Source organism: Ochotona curzoniae, unplaced genomic scaffold (genome assembly GCF_017591425.1).
Source record: "Ochotona curzoniae isolate NIBS_2020 unplaced genomic scaffold, NIBS_Ocur_1.0 contig_883, whole genome shotgun sequence".
In the NCBI taxonomy this organism is placed as follows: domain Eukaryota; kingdom Metazoa; phylum Chordata; class Mammalia; order Lagomorpha; family Ochotonidae; genus Ochotona; species Ochotona curzoniae.
The window spans coordinates 43,825,421-43,842,301 of NW_024466599.1; the positions used below are offsets into that span (position 1 = coordinate 43,825,421).

The 16,881-nt window shown below is 44.0% G+C and overlaps 1 protein-coding gene across 2 annotated transcripts in view; it reads right to left on the bottom strand.

Annotated features, from left to right (window-relative positions):
• The window catches only part of SANBR (SANT and BTB domain regulator of CSR), a 55,170-nt gene extending 40,142 nt beyond the window's left edge, over nucleotides 1–15,028 (bottom strand). Inside the window, exons 1-2 of one of the 2 annotated variants that reach the window (XM_040994046.1) lie at nucleotides 14,954–15,028; nucleotides 3,813–3,971 (exon numbers count right to left, since the gene is read on the bottom strand). In XM_040994046.1, the coding sequence (XP_040849980.1) occupies nucleotides 3,813–3,962 (150 nt within the window). In that variant the 5' untranslated portion in view covers nucleotides 3,963–3,971; nucleotides 14,954–15,028. Of the gene's footprint in view, nucleotides 1–3,812; nucleotides 3,982–14,953 lie in introns of those variants that run through there. The other variant, XM_040994048.1, reaches the window with a different exon arrangement.
• Between the last annotated feature and the right edge of the window lie 1,853 nt (nucleotides 15,029–16,881).

Here is a 16,881-nt window from a genome sequence, read left to right on the forward strand (position 1 = left end):
GGCAGAAGCTGGGAGCTGGAGAACTCAATCTGGATTTCCTCTGTGGCTGGCAGGAATCCAACTACTCCAGCCATCACCACTGCCTTCCAGGGTGTGTATTAGCAGGAAGCAGCTGGGACTTGAACCCAGGCACTCTGATCTGGAATGCAAATGTTTCAACTGATTCACCACTAGAACAAATACTCACTCTAAGGGTTTTATTATTATTATTATTATTTAAAAAAATGTGAGGTGGGCCAGTGGTACCCTTCCTTTTTAATTCACCATGTGCTGTGGGCCTGCCACCAAGATTCAGATCTCCGTGACAATCCTTACAGGGAAGACTACCACACTCGAGGTTGACCTGTTGGATACAACAAAAAATGTAAGAACCAATATCCAGGATAAAGAACGTATTCTTCCTGATCTGCAAAGACCGATCTTCACTGGCAAACCACTGGAGGACGGACAGACTTCATCTGACTACAACTTTCAAAGAGAGTGTATTCTTCATGTGTGGGACTTCGTGGTGGGGGTAAGAAAAGGAAGTCTTACACCACTCCTAAAGAGGAATAAGGACAAGACAAAGGTTAAGTCAGGTGTCCTGAAGTACAAAAACGGGAGAATTAGCTGCTTATGTAATGTAGCAAGACCCTTCAGGTGAATGGGTGCTAGAGTGTTCACCATCAGTCACTCTGACAGACATTACCGTGGTGAATGCTGTCTGACTTACTGCTTCAACAAACCAGAAAGCAAGCAGCTGTACACGAGGAATTAATATATAAAGGATGGTACCAAAAAAAGAAAATATGAGAGAGACAGACAGAGAAAGAGAAAGTTAAGCCACCACCTAGGATGCCAGCAAACCATATGTGTTCTATTTCACTTAGAATTCAGCTCCCTGCTAATGTGCTTGGGGAAACAACGGAAGATGGCTCAAGTGTTGGTTCATGTTACAAACCCAGAAGAATCGCCTGGTTGCTGGCTTTGACATGGCCCAGTTGCAGACATGCAGCTGGGGAGAAAACCAGAGGATGGGCGATCTCTGTCTCTCAGTAACTCTACCTTTCAAATAAGTCTTTATAAGGAAAAAACAAGAGAGAAGATACTTTCCATTTGAAGATGCTGTCCTGTGATTGCTTTCTAAGTAAATACCAATATGGTAACAACTAATTTTGTTTTTCATTCAGGGTGGATATTTTAAAAAGATGCTTTAACCCGAAAGCACAATGTGACGTTCTTTCACAAAACAGAAAATTGCCTTGATAATATATTTCCTTTCATCTGCATCCATCATTAGCTGATAATACTAGTAATTCAGTTAAAAATTTTTATAGCAACTGAGCTTTCATCAAAAAAAAAACCCCAAATTCTAATTTTCAATAGGAAGCAACCTAAATAGTATCTGATTTATGATGTCAGATTGTCTTTAATAAAATTACTATTAACATTCATTACCAGTGGCTAAAATCCTTGCCTTTCATGCCTCAGGATCCCATAAGGGCACCAGTTTGTGTCCTAGCTACTCCCACTTCCAGCTCCCTTCCAGGTCCCTTCTTTTAGCTCCCTCCAACTATTGTCGCTACTTGGGGAATGAACCTGCAGACCGAAAATCTTTCTTTCTGTCTCTCTTTCTCCCTGTAAATCTGGCTTTCCAATGAAAATAAATAAATGTTTTAAACAATTATTAATAAAGTCTCTGGTTTTACTAACAGGATGACCTTGTACAAATGTACTTTGGTAATACTTCATAGCCATATATTAGCATTTTATCATAGTTTGGTTTAATAAAGTTTTACCTGAATCAATTGTTTGATCATGAAATTAGTTTAGAATACCCAGACTAGCAATTGAAAAAGGATGTTGAGGAGTTCAGTGTTGTGGTGCAGTGAGACAGTCTGTTGCCTAAGCTGATACTGGCTTCACATGGGAACATCAGCATCAGTCTAGGCTGGAAACTGACTTATTCACCGACTCAACGCATACTTCCTGAGTGCCCATGACAGACAAGGCAGTGGGAAGGGGTCAAGCCTCAATCTTCTGCACACAGATTTTCTGTTTTACCAGAACCATTTAATGAAGATCGTTTATCCAAAGTATAGATTAATTTCTTGGCTGCCTAATCTGTTCCTAATCTGTTCCACTGATCTGCTTGCCTGTTTTCACATCAGTGCCATGCTGCTTTTGTTACCATAGCTCTGTTGTATATCTTTCTCTCTCTTTTTTAAAGATTTATTTCATTTTCATTGGAAATTCAGACATACAGAGAGGAGAAGAGACAGAGAGGAAGATCTTCCATCCAATGATTCATTTCCCCAGTGGGCGCAACGGCCAGAGTTGAGCCGATCTGAAGCCAGAAGCCTCCTCCAGCTCTCCCACAAGGGTGCAGGGTCCCTAGGCTCTGGGCTGTTTTCGTCTGCTTTCCCAGGCCACAAGCAGGGAGTTGGATGGGAAGCAGGAATGCTGGGATTAGAACCGGCACCCATATGGGATCCCGAGGCATGCAAGGTGAGGATTTCAGCCGCTAGGTTATTGTGCTGGGCCCTCTTATATATCTTGAAATCTTGTATTGTGATGTCTCTAGCTTTGTTCTTACTTAAAACTGCATGGTTGGGCCCGGTGGTGTGGCCTAGCAGCTAAAGTCCTCGCCTTGAATGCACCAGGATCCCATATGGATGCCGGTTCTAATCCCAGCATTCCTGCTTCCCATCCAGCTCCCTGCTTGTGGCCTGGGAAAGCAGTCGAGGACAGCCCAAAGCCTTGGGGCCCTTCACCCATGTGGGAGAGCTGGAAGAGGTTCCTGGTTCCCAGTTTTGAATCAGCACAGCACCGGCTGTTGCGCTCACTTGGGGAGTGGATCCTCGGACAGAAGATCTTCATCTCTGTGTCTCCTCCTCTCTGTATATCTGACTTTGCAATAAAATAAATAAATCTTTGAAAAAAAAACCTGCATGGTCTATTTGGAGATCTTTTGTCCTTCAATCACATGAAACTTAAGATATTTTTTCCAATTATATGGATAACGTCATTGTATTTGATGGCGATCTTGTTGGATTTATACATTGCTCTGATTATGGCTAACACCTTCTGAGGCAAATCAGTTATTTCTATTTCTAGAATTGTGAGATGTTTCAACCACATTAAGGTCTCTCTTAACAGCAGAAATTCTGGGGTCAGTGTTCATGGGTAAATTACAGGATTACTCCCTATCACGATTTTCAAATTTTGATTGTGAGGTCCATGTTAATAAAATCATCTACCTCATCAAATGACAGCACGGTGTCATTGTTTAGCTTCTTTCTGTTTGCAACTGAATTGGCACTAAAAAACAGAAGTTAGAAAAGGGGCATCTCAGAGGAGAGAAGCATAAATATTGAATGAACGTAACTGCCACAGTGCCATGTACGGCTTCACTGCAGATTCAAGAGGGAAATGCTGAGGAAAGCTTGGACAAGCTCTTGGCCGTGTGCCACACCGCCCGCCACTACAAGAATCAACTCAAAATATAAGACCTGGAAACTGAAACCACCAGAAAGCCACAGGGGAAACATTTCTAGATAGTGGAATAAACAATTTTTTAATTAAAACTCTAAACATTTAAATTAAGATATTAGTGATTTTGCAGTTGTTGTAAAACACGTAAGATGTTGAATTTAAATATACCAAGTGGATTAACATAACATTTATATACTTTGCATTAAAATCATAGATATGCACATGCATTATTTACAGACACAAATGAATAAACACTCCAATTATCTTCTCCTACTTCTCTTCTTATTGGTTACTTTTTCTAAGCTTCATCAGGAGATAGGTGAGCAACTGTTGTTTACCTCTTTGGGTGTTAGTCCAGGCACCAACCTTGCCACACTTTCCCAGTTGATGGTTTGAGGAATGCCAATTAAGGGATAAAGGATCATGTCCAACACCATCTGGTTGTTATTGTTCAGGAAATTGTTGTTTTCTGAATATCCACGGCTCATCTTTTGGAACTATGAGAAGAAAAGACAAATAACTTCATTTATATTTGAAATCTAAATGTTTTTAGAGTACTACAGAACAGCTACAATTTATTCCTAAGAATTACTTGCTATTGTGTAAAACAAGAACCTAAAACATAAAACATATGGCCTAAATCTCTTCAAGTACAATGGCATTTGAATATTACAGTACAAAAAATGATAACACAAAAAGTATTTGAATATAGTAAATGGTAGTACAGAAATATACATAAGTGTTAATTAAGAAAGAGCAAAATAAAATACTAATGGTAGAGGTCCAGTGCTGTGGCATAGTGGGTTGAACCATCAGCTGCCCACATGTGGGTGTCTGGATGGATACTCCGCTTCCTGTTCAACTTCCTGCTGATATGTCTGGGAGTGCAACAGAGGGTGGTCCAGATGTCTGGTCTCCTGTACCCATGTGGGAGATGTGAAGAGGCTGCTTGCTCCTGACTGCAGCCTGGCATGGCCTCTGAGACCACTTGGGGAATGAATCAGCAGAAAGATGATCTTACTGTGTCTCCCAATCCAGCTACCCACTAAAGTATCTGAGAAATCAGCAGAGAATGGCTCTGGGGAGGGGAGGGGAGGGAAGGGAAGGAAAAGAAGGGAAGGGAAGGGGAGAAAAAAAAGGAGGGCAGCAGGTTAAATTCATGTCCCAGCTGCTCCACTTCTCTTCAACTTCCCTGCTTGTGGCTTGGGAAAGCAGGCAAGAATGGCACAAAGTCTTGTGACGTTGTGCCCATGTGGAAGACCTAGAAGAAGCTCCTGGCTCCTAGCTTCACAAAGACAGCTCCAGCCATTGCGGCCACTTGGGGAGTAAACCAGAGGATGGAAGATCTTTCTGTCTCTCCTTCTCTCTGTAAAATTTGACTTTCCAATAAAAATTTAGAAATCTTAATAAATAATCATTACTTCATTCAACTCTTAAGTAATATTCCCTGTTTTTTGGTCTGTCAGTGAATGTCCAAACTACAATAAAAGCTGAGCATACTAATTTTTTACTGTTGGAAATAAAATGAAACTTCAAATCCTGTAAATGGGGACCAGGTTGGTAGCTCGTGGTTAAAGTCCTCACTGTGTATATGTGCAATCCCATACGGCTGCCAGGTAAAATCCTGGCTGCTCTACTTCCCAACATGTTCCCTGCCTGTGGCCTGGGAAAGCAGTGGAGCATGGCCTAAAGCCTTGAGACCCTGCACCGACATGGGAGACCTGGGGGAAGCTCCAAGGTCCTGGCTCCTGGTTCCTGACTGGCTCAGCACCAACTATTGCAGCCACTTGGAGAGTGAACCAGCGGATGGGAGATCTTCCTGTCTCTCCTCCACTATGTAAATCTGACTTTCCAATAAATAAATATTAAAAAAAAAAATCCTGGGACTGGTACTGTAGCAGCGGGTACCCATGAAGGATTTGGTGTAAGTCCCAGCTGTTTCACTTCAAATTCAGCTCCCTGCTGGCGTTTCTGGGAAAGCAGAGAGGATGGCCCCAACTGCTTGGGCATCTGCATCCATGTGGGAGACCAGTATGAAGCTCCTGACCCCTGGTTTCAGCGTGGCCCATCCCCAATTATGGCTATTTGGGGAATGAACCAGCAGTTGGAATATCTCTCTTCCTGCCCCTCCCTCTCTAACTCTGCCTTTCAACTAAACTAAAACATCTTTTTTTTTTTTTTCTTTAAATCAGACCATTCTGACAATATTGGTTAAACATGATCATTGTTACTGCACCATGAAATTCTTAGTTATAAAAGCTAGGGATGGGGAGGCCTGGTGCAGTAGCCTAGCAGCTAAAAGTCCTCGCCTTGCATGCACTGGGATCCCATATGGACACCAGTTCTAATCCCAGCAGCTCCACTTCCTATCCAGCTCCCTTCTTTGTGGCCTGGGAAAGGAGTCAACGGCCCAAAGCCTTAGAACCCTGCACCTGTGTGCTGTTGAGGCTACTTGGGGAGTGAATCAATGGATATAAGATCTTTCTCTCTGTCTCTCCTCTCTGTATATCTGACTTTCCAATAGAAATAAATAAATCTTTAAAAAAAAAAAAGCTGGGGATGCTTATATTAACAACTGTCAACTGAAATAGCTTTCCTTTGGGTAGTTGTTTTCTTCTTTTTTTAGAAGCAATGTGACAATTTGCTTGGTGAGCTTTAATTTTTACAACCTTCACACACACTGACAGTCATATAGAAAGAGCCAAGGCCCTCCCATACATACACACTCACTCCAACAGAGCTGAGGTCTCCCATGCTTCCTCACCTGGTTCCCCATCACAACATGTAATTTAATCCAGGAGTCCCTAAATTCCCTATCTAATGTGTCTCATCTTAGCCCAGTGTGGCCAAACTGCAGGCTATGGGGACCTCTTCTCTTATACACACACACCACTCTTTTTTTTTTTTTCCCTCCTCAGAAAAGCCAGTTTATTACTCTATGGTTTGTGGGAGACCACGAATCACATTTTGGCATTCATACCAATAATGTGACCACATATGCAAGCAACATTTTAAACATGAAATGATATACCAACATATGCTAGAGGGGACTTCAAAACATTCATGAAAAATGTGAATTATGAAAAACTGTGCATGGATGTCAACTTTTATATCAAAATAAAATTTAACTTTTAATCCCATTTCCCATAGACATTTTGAGGTACTCATATGTCTAATACAAGCATTTTGTCTATCCTTTAATTCATTCACATTTTGAGTAACTGAAATTATGCATAAACAGTTCTTTTTATGATAGGTCAGGATGCCATATTGACTATGTGAAAACAGATGCGAAACAGTGTTAAGTGGTACTCTTCCCAGAAATTATAAGACTTTGAATGTGTGTGTATATATCTAATATCCTTTATTCATATTCCATCTTTTGGCCTATACTTCATATATCTGTCTCTCTTATTTTATCTTGTTTGAAAGCCATCATTAACCAGACACTTAAGCCAACCCTCCTTTTTCACTAGGCTCCACCTCTGGAAGCCAAGTGGTAACAAGACATTTTCCTAAATTTCTTTGGAATCGATCTCTTTTCCATTCAAGTTCACTTCCGGAATTCTACTTCTTCATGGGTCTAGCATTTGAAACTTGAATTGCCCTGCTGCAAACTTCTCTTCTTCAGTTAGTGGTGACAGCTGACACTCACAGGTGCTGGGGCTGGGAGGAGGCTAGGCTGGGCCAGGCTGTAGCCCTGCAGGCCTGCAGTTCCCACCCGGGAGTACAAGAGCCAGGGCTGTGAGTGGACCAGACTGAACAAGGTCTGTTTGCTTTTGTAGTTGTCGTATCATGGTGATAGTCTAATTCACTGTAGTACAAATGCAGTTTTTAGTTTCTTTCTGATCAGTAGCAAGTGGTTCAAAGCATGCAAACAAAGCTGGATATTGAGACTTTATCATTGACATTTCCTTTAAGAGTGTTACTAGATTTTTCTCACCTGCCGACTCAGGGTGATCAGCCTTGATTTCATATTCCAGCCTGTACTGAATGTAATCCAGATCGGAATCAGCTTTCTGGAACATCCAGTTTATCGACCTCTACACACTTCACTTCTGATGGCTTTCCAAACAGATGCAGTTTGACAAACATTTATTGAGTCCCAACTACCTCACCACACACATCTTTACCACAGCTGGCCATGAGCTCTCTGGTAATTTTACTATCATATTAATATAATTTTGGTTATGAGTCAAGCAGAGGGAAGCCAACGAGAAGCAAGGGTGTTTAGGGACAATAATAACAACTGTAATTTATTAACTACTAGGAACCTGGATCTGTGCTAAGCCTTTCGTGTGTTATTTCAAGAACTTTCGATTACTTCTCCCTAAAACAGGTGGTCTCTCCAATTTTATAAGCTGAGGAAAGAGGTTCAGGGAAGTTATACACTTTGCACAAGGTCAAAGATACTATGAGGCACAGCAAGGATTCAAACCCAAGTAAACTGACTCTCAAATCTATATTCTCTCCATTCAATAGAGATACAATATAGAGGAGATATAGTTGGGGAATAATGGTTTATGGAGAGAAGGAACCAAGCCTAATGTATTTTGAAGGTAGTTACAATTCACTGAAATAATTTGGACAAAATTCTAACTCTGAGATGAAGAACAGGGAAGGCTGTGTTAACAAAAAAAAAAAATAAATGACTCACTCAAACCTAAAACATTTCAACAACTTTTTAATATCAGTGTATATACTACTTATGTTTTATTTAAGTATTAACTATGCACCCAACTATATAGTAGGCACTATATCTAAAACCAAATCATAAACTGACAAGAAGAATGGCACTGGCTTGTGGCTAGTCACAGCTATGACATTAACACTGAGTTCTAGGTTGGAAACAGAATCTCCACCTATAAGATGCTCTCATAGGAAAATGTTGTCTTTAAGAGGAGACACAGAATGCAAAGATCCTCTGACAATCAATGCAGTGGGAAAAGCAGTGTACACTGAGTCTGTGGCTCTCGTTTAAGTTTTTGCTCTATCAGTGCTAGTCAAGGTCAGTCATGTAACCTTGTTGAACTACAGCTATAAAATTAGACGACAGCACCAGTGCCATGACACAGCGACTAAAGCCACTACCTGCAGTGCTGGCATCTACAGGACATTTGTATGGACCCTGGATGCTTCACTTCGGATCCAGCTCCCTGCTACTGTGCCTGGCAGGGCAGCAAACAATGATCCAAGTGCTCAGGCCCCTGTGCCCACATGAGAGACCCAGAAGAAGCACCAAGCTCCTGGCTTTGGACAAACCCAGATTTAGCCATTGCAGCCATTTGGGGAGTGAATCCAGCAGATGAAGATTCCTGTCTCTCACTCTTTCAAATAAATAAATAAATCTTAAACACACACACACACACACACACGACATGAAATATTCACAGACTTGTAAAATAAACTGGTTAATATTATATAATTATTTAAGTACTTCTCTGCTGTGGGACATCTGAGTGGTAGAACATCTGAGTTACTGTACATGTGTGTGCATGAACATCAAAAAGGAACAGAGTGATGGGACCCACATTGTGGCCCGGCAAGTTAAGCTGCTGCTTATGAGTCTGCGCCCCACATCAGGAGTATTGGCTGCTCCACCTTCCCTCCAGCTTCTGATCAATGTGTCTGGGAAGGCAGAGGAAAATGTCCCTAGTACTTGGGTCTCTGCCTCCCATGCAGGGCACCAGGAAGGAATTCCTGGCTCCTCGCTTCCACAGGGCCCAGACCCAGCTGTTGGGACCATTTGGTGGGTGAACCAGATGATGGGGATCTCTCTTTCCCACTCCAGCCCTCAGTTAATTTGCCTCTCAAATAAATCTTTTTTTAAAAGCAAGAAAAAAAGAGAAACACAAATACTTTAAGAATCTGTTTCTGGGCTAAGCACAGTAGCCTAGTGGCTAAAGTCCTTGCCCTGCACATGCTGGGATCCCATACAGGCACTGGTTCTAATCCAGGCTGCTCCACTTCCCATCCAGCTCCCTGTCTGTGGCCTGGGAAAGCAGTCGAGGACAGCTCAAGGCCCTGGGACCTTGCATTCATGTGGGAGACCCAGAAGAAGCTCCTGCATCCTGGCTTTGCATCGGCTCTGCTCTGGCCATTACAGCCACTTGGGGAGTGAATCAGTGGAAAAGCTAATCCGGCTGCTCCCCTTCCCATCCAGCTCCCTGCTTGTGGCCTGGGAAAGCAGCAGAGGACGGCCCAAGGCCTTCAGACCCTACACCAGCATGGGAGACCGGGAAGAAGCTACTAGCTCTGGATTGGCTCAGCTCCAGCCATTGCAGCCACTTGGGGAGTGAATCAGCGAGGGAAGATCTTTGTCTTTCCTTCCCTCTGTATATATGCCTTTCCAATAAAAAATACATCTTTAAGAAAAGAATTTCAGCTTTCTACCAACCAGAGACTACAGTCAGCCTGTTCAACTTTGAATCCCAGTTCTACCAGTAAAGCTATTATCTGGTTCCAATTTGTTCATCTCCATTTCTTCACCTGTAAAACAAATAATTGCTTGCTTACAATACTTTTGCAGACACAGGTAGAGTGTCACCCTGTACACTGCAGAGACGGCATGTCTGCAGCACAGTTGCCTTACAGAAACCCTGGGATAACAACTCATGACAGATAAGACAGCAACATCCCAGTGAAGCATGTTGCCCACAAAGCGAGTACAGGGCCAGTCACAGATCCTTATCCAGCTCTATCACCCCTAGCAGTGCAACCTAAATTTGGGGTTGCTTTAAAAAATTAATTTACTCAAAAGGCAGACAGGAGGGTGGACAAGATCCCCCATCCTTGGGGTTATACATCTGGGTCTCCTACAAGGGTGTCAGAATCCCAGTACTTGAATCATCTGCAGCCTCTAAGGTGCTTTAGCAGAAAGCTGCATCAAAACCAATGAGTAGTCAGGACTCTAATGAACACCCTGATACAGGATATGGGTGTCTCAAGCGATAGCTCAACTCCTTGCACACAACACATACCATGTACCTTTTGGGCTGTTGTAAGAACAACAACATATAGAAGTACCTAGTAAAACTGTTAAATAAAATGTACTCAAAAAATGACTTATCATCAGGGGCCCTAGAGCGGTGACACAGCAAGCCAGTCCTCCGCACCACAGAGCCAGCATTCCCAGATGAGCCCTGGATTGTATCCCAGCCGTTCCACTTTTGATCCAGCTTTTTGGTTGTAGCTTGGCAAAGAAACAGAGGCTGGCCCAAGACCCTAGAACTTTGTGCCCATGTGGGAGACCCAGAGGAAGCTCCTGGCTTTGGAGATGGAAAGCTCCTGGCTTTGGAGATGGAAAGCAGATGGAAGACCCCTCTGTCTCACCTCTATAAAATCTGACTTTCAGATAAAAAACAAATAGATCTTTAAAAAATTACTTCTTATTATCATTCTACTCCTCTCCTACTTTGTCCATTACTAGACCAAAAAAATTTTAAACACTATTTTTTTTGAAGGTGCTTGCATAGTTTCTTTTTATTATTATTATTAATTGCATTGCATTATGTGACACAGTTTCATAGGCACTGGGATTCCCCCAACCCCTCCCCATACTCTCCCCCCATGTGGATTCCTCCACCTTGTTGCAGTATTACAGTTCAAATTCAGTCAAGATTCTTTCATTGCAAGTATATACCAAGCATAGATTCCAGCATCTTATTGTCCAGACAAATTCAACAGTTTCTTGGGGAGACGATCTCTGGTCTGAAAGTAGAACTGGTAGAACATCATCCCAATCTATTAAAAGCCCCAACATCAATAACAATTTACAACATTATGGAATTAATTGACGGTATTTAGTAACCAATATGTTAAAAAATGCAAGTTCTTAACCACATCCTGTGACTACTTAACATTTCAATTTTAGTTTATACACAATCGGCTTCTATACACCTTGAAATGGCTATAGGGTACTATTCAGCTGTCTTATGTCTTATTTTCATTTTAGTATTTAGCAGTTTATAGTATTGAAGCATAATTTTGCTGAACTTGGCAGATTTTAGGATAATCTAAACTGGCTTATAACTCTAACAAGGCATATATGTCAACAGTTAAGGTGCAGAATAGTTTTAGGAGGGGTGTAGAGAAATCTTCAATACCTTAGTGAGGAGTAACTAATCTTTGTGACCTACCTAGTAAGGTATATGTGAATCCACGCTGTTTCCTGTCTGGTTCTAAGCTTTCCTTGTTGTTCTCTATCTATTCTAATTTTTTTTGGGGGGGGGGTGGGTCCGGAGCAACGTTGATGGTCATTGCAAGAGAGGGTGGGGATCCAAAGTTGGAACTAAGTAAGGACCAGAGAAAGCTCCTCTCCCTAGTCCCGAAGGAAGTTTACTGTTCTTCTGTTTCTCAGGGCTCTCCTGCTTGTTGCTCCAATGACCTTGGATCCTGCGAGGAAGGATTTGAGCTTCTTTCATCCCTTGTGGGAGATCCAAACGGGGGTGGATGACCTCATAGTTCTCAGCCTCTGAAGGCACTCCAATTCCCTGTAGTCTTGGTGGTTGGGATGTAGTCCTTGGTGAGGATCCGGGAGTCTCCAGCGTTGGGATACAAGCCTCCTCCTATCCACCTGCTCCACTCTGGGGTCCCCCACCCCACCCGCTCCATGCATATGACCTCCTGTTAAGAGGTTGTCAGGACCACTCTTGATTCCCTCTATCTTTGTAGTTTTACTGTTGTCTAATGCTGATTCGAGTCTACTGTCTATAAGTTACTGTTATGTTCCTGATAGGTTATACTTCACATCTTCCTCACACTAAGCACTATTTTAATAACTATAAAGCACTGCCCTATATTCAGCAGAAGTCAGATTCTATAGAACTTCAGTATTTTTTAAAGAGTCATACCTCAAAGTCACATGGAAATCTTGAATGAATTCAAAGGGCAAGGTCCTTTCATATTTATATAAGTGGTGAATTTGAAGAAATCCTTTGGAAAGCTGGCTTGGAAAAGGTCTTAGAAGAATCTTTAAGGGCCCAAAGAAACTTCTGTTCCTTTTTTTCTCTTCAACTCACTGCACTATAGTTTCTCTGATGAACTGGGTCTTTGCTCTACAGATAAGTTACCAGCAAGGTAGATAAAGCCAAAGATTTCTGCTGGATTGAGTTACAAAGCCATTAGAGTATCTTGTGAAAAAAACACCAAACTGAAGATCCACAACTCATTTAAATAATTTAAGTATCTACAATTGCAAAGATATAGAAGGATCAGATCTGCTGGATTAATCGAAATAATTATGAATCTACAGCATTTTTAAGACAAAACATATTTGTTTTCATTCTGTTTGGGGGTGGAGGGCAGTGAGTGAATTTTTCACTCACCACTTTACTTCCTAAATGCCTTCAAATGGCTGGGCTGGGCCAGGCCAAAGTCAGGAGTTGGGAACTCAACCTGGGTCTTCCAAACAGGTGGCAGGGATGCAAGTATTTGAGCCATCATCTGCTGCCTTGCAGGATGGGCATTAGTAGACATACTGGATCAGAAATGGAATAGCAGCCACTCCAAAAGGAATCGTGGGTGGCCCCAGTGTCAACTTTACCAATGTACCACATGCCAAACCCAAAGCGACAACACTGCTGAAGGCCCTGAATTCTTACCAGTGAACAAAGCACGAGAGTACATTTACTTACCCAGTGAGTGCACGACTTTTCACACTACCTGATTTGGGAGGTTTGTCAGGACATGAGGTGCTTCGCTCTCATTTCTTCTGGGCCTCAACAGAAAACAACCTAAAATAGAACTCAAGGCAAACACCTTGGGGGCCACTTTTCTTTACTTTTAAAAAGATCCAATCAGGAACTAGCAAGGTGGCAGCATGGCATCCTCCCCCTGCATGTAGTGCTGGCATCTCATATAGGTGTCAGTCTGTGTCCCAATTGCTCCACTTCTAGTCCAGCTCCCTGCTAATGGCCTCAGAACGCAGTAGAAGATGGCTCAAGTCTTTGGGCCCCTGAACCCAAGTGAGAGACACAGAAAAGCTCCAGACTGGCCCAGCTTTGGCAGTAGTGACTAACGGGAGTGAACCTGCAGATGGAAAATCTCTCTCTTCCCCTCCTTTTCAGTAATTCTTTCAAGTGAAACAACTAAATCTTTAAAAATTCAACTAAATCTTTAAAAACACCATTTATAGCACTTCAAATTTTGTATGTACATGTCATATATTCTTTCCATTTATGCTATATATGCTTAAGGATAATTCAAATTATCTAAAAACATTTTTGTATTGGCCTTATCTTCATACAACTGATTCTCATTTGGCAAGTATCAGCATTAATTCTAGTTCAGTGAATGCTGGAAAGCATCCCGAGTTGGTCACTGCTGGGGATATCTATAGTCTATACTGGAGCAACCTTCCCGCTGCTGTATACCATGGAAGGCAAGAGATGAAGGCTCAGGTAGTTGGGTCTCTGTCACCCATGGGAGAACCGGGAGTGTAATTCTCGACTCCAGGCTCCTGTTCCACACATCCTTTGCTGTCTAGGACATTTGGGGAGTGAGCCAAAGGAAAGGAGATTTCAGTTTATCTCTCTCTTTGAAAGAACAAAACTAACTGCAAGCTTCAGTTACAGTATGAAAGGCACAGAACTGACAGATAATAAAAAAAGAAAACCAAATTCCCTCAAAAGAGCTGATGCAGTGTACTTCATCCTGGAAAAAGCCTTACTGTACCTAAAACAATATGAAAAAAGTTCAAGGTTCAAGTCACACTACTACCACTCACAAATCTCCCGCCGATGACATAACGTTTCAAAGTGTTTAAAGTAGAATGCTATTTAGGGAAGATAATAATTCCACTTGTTTGATGAAATTACTCTTAGTAAGAACACATCCTTCACTCTACCCATGTGTTAGCTCAAGTTATGTATTGGTCAAACTAGGTCACTGCTGCAACAGAAGTCGGCAACACCTGGATTTAATTTTCTTTTTTTCAGAGACAGGTCCTAGCGGACAGACTTCCCCCTAGGCAGTGGCCGAGGGGAAGCGAAGCCGGCCAATGCAGCAGGTGAAAAGCCTTCGGCTTAACTGGTTTCCCGGGCTTCCCGACAAAACGCGGCAGCTGGATTTGTGAAGAACAAAGTAAAATCGCATCCCAAGCGCAGGAGGAGTCCCTGAAAGCCCTTCACACTCCGGGCCCACAGGCGTGGAGCGCGGGGCTTCCTGAGGACATCCCGAGCCCCTCGCGGAGCGCCCACCCTCACCCCACACAGACGCAGGGGCCCCCCTCCGGGCGCCGAGCGGGTGACGGGCAGACAAAGGCGCGGGGCAGCGGGGCCAGGCGGGACAGATGCGGGGCGCAGGCCCGGGTGGGCGGCAGGCCGGCGGCCTGAAGCTGACACTCCCTCAGCCGGACTACCAGCCGGGACTAGCAGCTGGGCTGTGGAGCGGGCCGGCTGCGCGAGATGGAGCGTTTGGAGAGCGCGCCTCCGGCCCCGCCGGCCGGGACGCGGCCCGCTACCGTGGGCGTCTGGCTCACCTTCACAGGACCGCAGCGGCCCTCGCAGCGCCGGTGTCACCAGCAGTGGCCGGCACCGCCAGCTTGGGCGCCGCCAATCTCCCACGACACGGGGGCAGCGCCCTCACACGCCACCCTCACTCGCGGGCGGCGGCGGCGGCGGCGGCTGCGGAACAGCGCCGAAGAGGGGAGAGCGCCAGCCAATCACGGCCCAGCGCCACAGCGGCGGAGCCAATGAGCGCCGAGCTCCTGCGCGGCGGGAGGGAACCGGAGGCGCGGCTGCCACAGGCTGCAGCCTCGCCTCGCCTCGCCACGCCTCGCACGAGCCTTCCCCTGCTCCCCGGCTTGTCGCAATGCAGAGTCCCCACCCTCCTAGCGTCCTGTCTCTTGGCAACCAGATCCTTGGAGCCAGATACTCGGTGGCCAGCACCGAGTTCGCAGGAAACCGGAAAACGGGCAGAGAGAGGAGCTGGAACTGCGGAGTGGATTAAACGGTTAGTAGCGCAGGTCATCTTAGAACAGGAAGATGATTTGATCTGATAGCCCCGATGGCACACCCGATGGGTGTAGCCTTGTCATGTAATTAACTCTAGATACGCGTTTAAAAAAATATACATTAATAGGCTCGACATATGAGTCTTTGAATTCTGGGTGGAATTTAGTAAAATGCATTGGCTCAATATTGTAAGTGCTACATGCCAGTATCTTTTATTTCCACTTGACAGCATTTGAGAACCAAAACTAGTGTTGGGCCCGGCGCGGTGGCGCAGTGGTTAAGGTCCTCGCCTTACACGCCCGGGATCCCACATGAGCGCCGGTTCTATCCTGGCAGCCCTGCTTCCCTTCCAGCTCCCTGCCTGTGGCCCGGGAAAGCAGTCGAGGACGGCCCAAGGCTTTGGGACCCTGCGCGCAGTGGGAGACCCTAAGAGGCTCCTGGCTTCGGATCGGCATAGCATTGGCCGTAGTGCTCATTTGGGGAGTGAATCATCGGACAGATCTTCCTCTCTGTCTCTCCTCTCTGTATATCCGCCTTTCCAATAAAAATAAAATAAATCTTAAAAAAAAAACCTAGGTGTTAGGATCAGAAAAAAGTAAAGCCTTATGCAATGAAAGATTATTCTAATGAGATCTAGTCATTGAGTAGGGGTAAGTGGCTCACAGAACAGAACGTTGGGGTTTTTTTTTTGTAATTGTATCGCCTGTAATTTTTCTGTGTTTTACTGTTTTTGCAACAAAGACATTAAAGTTAGATAGGTTGTGTATCACAGGGATAATTAGGTTAGGTAAAGAGAACTGTTCCCTTCCCCATTGTCTCCTCCCCCCACCCCGACTTCTCCCTCTTCACATAGACTGGTTCACTGTTGGGAAAGGAGTAAACCACATGAAACCATGACAAAAACCATCACAGCAAGAATACAGATTGGTGCTGGGTCCTGAGGTAAAGCAGGCCTCTGGATGTTATACCAAAGTGTTTGTCTTGCTTTAGCATTCCTCCATTTCTGTTTCAGCAGCTTCGAGTGTGCCCTGGAGAAAGTGGGTCCTGCAAAGTGGTGTGCTACCATAAGACAGAGATGGCATTGGCTGGCAGTAACAGCTTGCAGTCTGGAAGACCGGTGGTTCTTCTGAATGCAGTGGGAAAAGTGTCCCCTGTGTTAACTCAGAATATGATGAAGTCTACCCTTCTGAGGGAAGTGGCGCAGGAAAGATAGAATGTAAGTTAGTGTGGGTTACCAGTCACTGCTTTTAGTAAAGTTTAACAAAATCAAAGTCAGTTAACCATTAGCCAGTTTGGGGGGATTAAGCCACCACTTAGGGTTCTCTGCATCCCATACTGGAGTGCTGCTTTGTGTTCAATTCTTCTGTTTCTTATTGTTAGATTTCTGTTAATGTGCTTAGAGCTGGTGTTGTGTTGCAATAGATGAAGCCACAGCTTGCAATGCCAGCATCTC